This window comes from Sus scrofa, chromosome 13 (genome assembly GCF_000003025.6).
Source record: "Sus scrofa isolate TJ Tabasco breed Duroc chromosome 13, Sscrofa11.1, whole genome shotgun sequence".
Taxonomy (NCBI): domain Eukaryota; kingdom Metazoa; phylum Chordata; class Mammalia; order Artiodactyla; family Suidae; genus Sus; species Sus scrofa.
The window spans coordinates 161,103,995-161,110,321 of NC_010455.5; the positions used below are offsets into that span (position 1 = coordinate 161,103,995).

General features: G+C 33.6%; 1 protein-coding gene across 1 annotated transcript; it reads right to left on the reverse strand.

Moving 5' to 3' along the window:
• On the reverse strand, positions 179-1,108 carry LOC100621657 (olfactory receptor 5H8-like). Its single transcript, XM_003358856.1, has one exon. The coding sequence runs from the start codon at positions 1,106-1,108 to the stop codon at positions 179-181; it is 930 nt and encodes a 309-aa protein (XP_003358904.1).

The following is a 6,327-nucleotide window of genomic DNA, read 5'->3' on the forward strand; positions in this document are numbered from 1 at the left end:
TGTTTTTGAGTAACATATACACATAGTTTCAGAAGCTTCTTAATACTCTCAGCTTAAGTCATTAAAACTGTAGGGAAGATATAACTGCCAAAAAATGAACACAAACCAACAGCAACATCTAATCTAAACAATTTTATGACTATTTCAGTAAAAAAGAGAACTGCTAACAGTATTAGATCTAAACATTTCTTTTTAACACATTTACCAGTGAATCTATGACTTTCTTATTTCTCAAGCTGTAAATAATTGGATTTAACAAAGGAATTATAATCATATAAAACAGAGAATACATCATATCTTGATTATCTCCTTGTGATGATCCAGGGCGCACATACATGAAGAGGAGAGGCCCATAGTATAAAGGGACAGATAGGAGATGGGTTCCACAAGTGGAAAATGCCTTCCTTATGCCTTGAACAGACTTCTTTCTTAAGATTGTAAAGAGAACAGGTATATAAGAAACAGCAACAGTTAGAATGGTAAACACCTGTATTGACCCAGAGAAAATGAATACCATCAGAAAATTAATGGAAGGATCAGTACAAGAAATCTTAAACAGTGGTACTATGTCACAGTAAAAGTGATGTATTATGTTAGAATTACAGAAGGTTAATCTTAATAAGAAAACATTGTGAAGTATGGCATGAAAAAGGCCACCTAAAAATGATGAAACTAACAGCCAGATGCACCGTCTGTTGGTCATAATCACTGGATAAAGTAATGGTTTGCATATGGCCACATAGCGATCATATGCCATTGCTGCCAGCAAAAAGCATTCCATGGTTGCACTGGTTGCAAAGGAAAAAAATTGTATCTTACATTCAGTGAGAGATATCTGTTTGCTCTTGGCAAAGAAACTGACCAGCAGCTGGGGTGTCACTGTGGAGGATATCCAGGCATCCACAAAGGCCAAATTCCCAAGGAATAAGTACATGGGAATGTGAAGGTGATGTTCATTCCATATGAGAGCAATCAGACTGAGGTTCCCCGCAATGGTGATGAGATATATCACCAAGAAGAGCAGGAACAGGGGGATTTGCCACTCTGGTTGATGTGTAAGTCCTGTGAGAATGAATTCTGTCAGCAGTGTTGCATTTTCCTTTTTCATGTCTTCAGTAAATTTTTCCTAAAATGAAACAGAGTAACTAAAAAAAAAAAAGCACAAGAGTTTATATTTGAAATAAACCTTGCATATCAGATTGCCCTAATTACTTCTATAACAGATGAGATATATTTGTGTCAACTATAAGTGCAGTTATTTTTTTAATTCAAGAAATGTGAATCACTGAACCAGTTTAGAACAGTTAAATACATTCTAAATGTGTTCTAAATTCATAGGCATAGAATTGAATGTAATATGGAAATTCTATCTGGGATATGAATGTAAGTTTGGAGAAAAGAAGCTTGAGGAGCCTAGGTAATAAAATAAGTTGAATGTCTGGTGAAGGATCTTTACTATGATTCATCAGGTAATAAGTATGCACTGAAAACTTAAAGAGGTGGGAGTAACACTAATTTTTTTTTAAATAAATATATGGTAGTATAGAAAACAAGCTGCAGAAATGGAAGATTGAGGTCAGGAGTACTAGTCAGGAAGCTGTTACTCTTGTCCACTGGTTTTCAAATCAGATTGCCCATAAGAATTTTCTAGGAAATATTTTATGCAAAGTATAATTTATGAGTTTTAGCTATAGAAATTTATTTAGTGGGTCAATAATAAATTGTAATAATATGCATTTTAAAGTTGTTCTTTAAGTGTTTCAGGTACACATGAAGTGGGTAGTCCATGCATAAAATGACATTGAGAAGAGGACGAAGAGATAGATACAGAAGAATTCAAAATATAGAGTCACTAGTTTGGTGTCATATTGTATGTGAAAGAGGTGGTCAGTGAAGAACAGAGGAGTCACTTTGTGATTTGTTAGATTTTAATTAAAAACTGTTTAAAAACTCAGGTGCAGGGGCCAATTTGTGGAGGTAGTGTCTCCTAAACATTTGGTGATAGATATTTTGTGGTATAAGTCTCTAGTATAAGGCTGCTATTAGAAATAATGCCTTGGGAGTTATTGAGGGTAGCGCAGGTCATACTGAAGTAGGACCTATTCATTGGAATGTATGCACAAGATAAGGAGGTGGGGTGAAAAGGAAGCCTAAGAAGTGTATTAAGAGGTCATAGAGGATATATGTAATTTTAAAGATTTCCAGAATCCGATCCTCTTCTCTAGCACACTAGAAGCCAAAAAACAAACAAAAAACTGCCTTTCCCATTCCCCTTGCACCTAGAGTTAGAGAACTTGACATAGGTGTGATAGATCAAAACCACCCACACTGGATTTGGAGTTTGGAGAAATGATGATAAAGGAACAAGGACCAAAAAAAAAAAAAAATTGGTTGCTAAGGCAGCCAAGGAAACAATAGTGAAAATGGAGCAAATATGTCCTTAACCCACACCAATGACACTGTCAGTATGAGTCATGGCATCCAAAACAGCAGCAGTGACCTCATGGGGCTAACACTGGGACATGATTGTGTCTGTTAATTGACTTCCTTGCTTGCTTCTATTGCTTGATGCCCATTTTCCAGCTGATTCCTCTAATCTACCATTTATATGTTAGAGAAAGTTTCATTTTTTTCTAACGAACAAGCATTTCATGTTGCAGCCAATATCCCTGCCAGGCAGTGATGAAAGACAGGGAAAGACTAGAAGAACAGCATGATCAGAGAAGCAGAGGAAACTGGAGAATTGAGTGTTATGAACATAAAGAGAAGAAATATACTCAAAAAAGACAAAGAAAAGTACAGGGTGAGTTGCCAAAATAGATGTTGTGATGGGGCAAGGGATGAACAGATGTCATTGAGCATGAAAATTAAGAGTTTTTAGTGACTTTAGTAAAAGCATTTTCCATTTTGTGATACAGATTAAGCCAGAGAATAATGAGAAATCTTAAAAGTTTTTGCATGCCAAAGGAAACCATTAAAAAATGGAAAAAAAAAACACAGAATGGAATAAAATCTTTGAAAATGAAGTTACCAACAAGGGATTAATCTAAAAAATATAAACAATTCATGCAGCTCAGTATCAAAAAAAAAAAAAGACAACCAAATCAAAAAAAAAAAAAAAAAAAAACGACAGAAGATCTAAATAGACATGTCTCCAAATAAGAAAGACAGATGCCTAAAAAGCACATGAAAAGATGCTTAACATTGCTAATTATTAGAGAAATACCGATCAAACCTAAAATGGGGTATCACCTCACACCAGTCAGAATGACAATCATCAAAAAGTCTACAAGCAATAAATGATGGAGAGGGTGTGGAGAGAAGGGAGCTCTCCAACATTGCTGGTGAGAATGTAAGTTGGTATAGCCACTGTGGAAATCAGTAAGGAGGTTTCTTTAATAACTAAAAATAGAGCTACCATATTACCTAGCAGTCCCAGAATCCTAGCCATGGGCATATATCACAAGAAAAATATAATTCAAAAAGATACATGCACTCCAGTGGTCGCTGCAGCAATATTTACAACAGTCAACACATGTTAGCAACCTTAAAGTCCATTAACAGAGGAATGGATAAAGAAGATGTGGTGTGTGTATGTGTGTATCTTTTGTGGTGTGAGTGTTCACATACACACACACACACACACACACACACACGTACACACAATGTAACAATATTCAGCCATATAAAATAATGCAATAATGTCACTTGCATCAACATGGATAGACATAGAAAGTATCATACTGAGTGAAGTTGTCAGGCAGAGTAAGACAAATATCATATCATTCATATGTGGAATATAAATAAAATGAAACAAATGAACTTATTTACAAAACAGGAACAGACACACAGACTTTGAAAACAAAGTTATGGTTACCTCTCTCATAAAGATGAGGAAGGTTTGGAGAAAGGATGGGGAGTTTGGGATTGGTATATACAAACTATTGTGCATGGAATAGATAGTTAACATTACAGGAAACTCTACTCAATATTCTGTGATAAACTATGTGAAAAAAATCTGGAAAAGGATGGATATGTGTATATGTATAACTGAATCACTTTCCTGTACAGCACAAATTACCAAAACATTGCAAATCAAATATACACTAATAAAACTTTTTAAAATGGAGAAAAAGAGAGTTCCCTTGTGTAAGAGCAGGTTAAGGATCCAGGAGGGTTAATGCTGTGGCTCAAGTTCATTCCCTGGCTTGGGAACTTCCACATGCTGCAGCTGTGGCCAAAAAGAAAAAAAAAGTTAATTAAAAAGTAAAATTAAGAAAAAAGTGTAGGGGGTTATAGCTTAATCTGGAATAACTAAAACAGAAATGATTAATCCAGAAGAACTCAAGATAAGAGACAATGATGGGACAAATAAAAAAATAGCAATGGACATAAGAGACAAAAAAACTGAATGGCACAACACTGAGGAGAATGGAATAGAGAATACAAGGTTTCCAGAGAGTCATTAGTGTTTACTGCATGTAGAGAGACAGAAAATTTTTCATGTAGATCATTATAGTAAACTATTTGAAAAGAGAGGAGAGGGAGGATTTAGGAAGAGAAAGGAAACAGGAGAAGTAGAAAGAAGTTCAAGTGAGTGAAAAGATCATAAAATGGAGGAAAAGAAGTAGGCAGAAAATAACAGAAACATAGATGGATAAGTGTAAAAAATACAAGCCACAGAAGAGAAGTAAATATATGTCAGAGTAAGTCCAAAGATGGTGAAAAAGGAAAGGCTCAAATGTAGAAAATAAGTCTTAATCTTGGTTTTCATTTAAAGTTTTCAATGTTGGAAATCCTTTTTTTTTTTCTTTTATTCAAAGTGCTAAGTTCATTTTTCTATGGAATTTGTGTATGAAAAATATTTTCATTTTAAAATTTACCTTAGAAACTTTGTATTTGTCATAAATTTACTTTCACTTCTGGAAAGTTGTTTCCATATTTCAAAGTTACTTTATCTTTATTATTACTGTAGTTAGAGCTAACTTTCTCTAGCAATCCTCCTAGTTTTATTTGAGAGCCCTTTTTTTATATTAGTTTTTTTAGCAGAATAAAATGGAGCCAAACACTGGATCCTAATTCAGGCAATATAGATAACCAACATAAGTGCAGTTGTTCAGCATATTTTCATTTGGAATGGACTTTCTTCCTTGAAATCCAAAATCACTAATTAAAAATTCTCAAATTCAATAAGTGTGTGAGTTCTTAATTCAGAAATGCTGTAAAGAGCAATGGAGGGACATTTTTTGTTTAGTTCCTGTGACATATATATAAAATTTCCAATGAAATTATCATCAGAAATGTGCAAAAGATAGAGGGGTTAATATGAAAGTGACTGATCTTAGATGTTTTATTCAGAGAGTATGATCATTTAAATAGAATGGATCTTTCATTAAAACTAACCAGAGGGATTTCTTTTTTAGAAATCACTATGAACTGAGATTTAAATGTAGTTTAAGTCGATTAATGTTCCAGCTCATGAAAACTTATAACTCATTATAGTTATGTTAAAAGATAATAAAACATTGTTTAAGGAAATAATTGTCTTACAGTATGGTCATTAAAATATATTGATTATTCACTATTTGTTTTCCATATTCATCTGTCCAACCTAAAATTATTATGAAACATATAGTTTTTTAACTTTATATATAAACATAATAAATATTATAGAATCTTTCCTCTTACCCATTTTATGAAAAGTTGAGAAAATTCTTCAAAGTGTTAAGCTTTCTAAAGTAGAAAAAAATACACCAGCAAAGGGATGAGAATAACAAATGTAGCAATTCTTTAGACACTGATTCATTTCGGAGGCTTTATTTACCAAGCTCAGGAAAATGCTGTTTATATAAATTTTCCTGAAAACCAAGACTCAATAAATTGTAAAACTGTATTCTTTTTCATGCAAAGGAAGGAGTAAAGAACTTAAATCCCCTAATAGTACCCAAGAATTCCCTTTAGGACAAAACCAAGTGGTTCCTCTGGGCATTGGAGATTTGAACATATAGGAGCCCAAGTTCTCCAACAGAGTAAGTATTACAGATGCTAAAATCATAAATATCAAGTCATTGTAGATTTGTTTTTAACAGTTGAAATCAACCTACTTTTTAGCTGTAAATGTTCCTTTTAGTGCCTTAATTAGTATGATATTGTCTAAGCTAATCATGATTTTAATGAGGCCAAAGTTCTAGAGACAATCCCATAAAAGTACTTTTCATGTAAAGTGCAGCTCATATTTCAGACCTACTCCTAACTTCCATTTTAAGCTGAAATCAGATAAAAGATCTTTCTAAGAAAAGGTTGGTGGGAGATGGGGGGCAAAGGGAA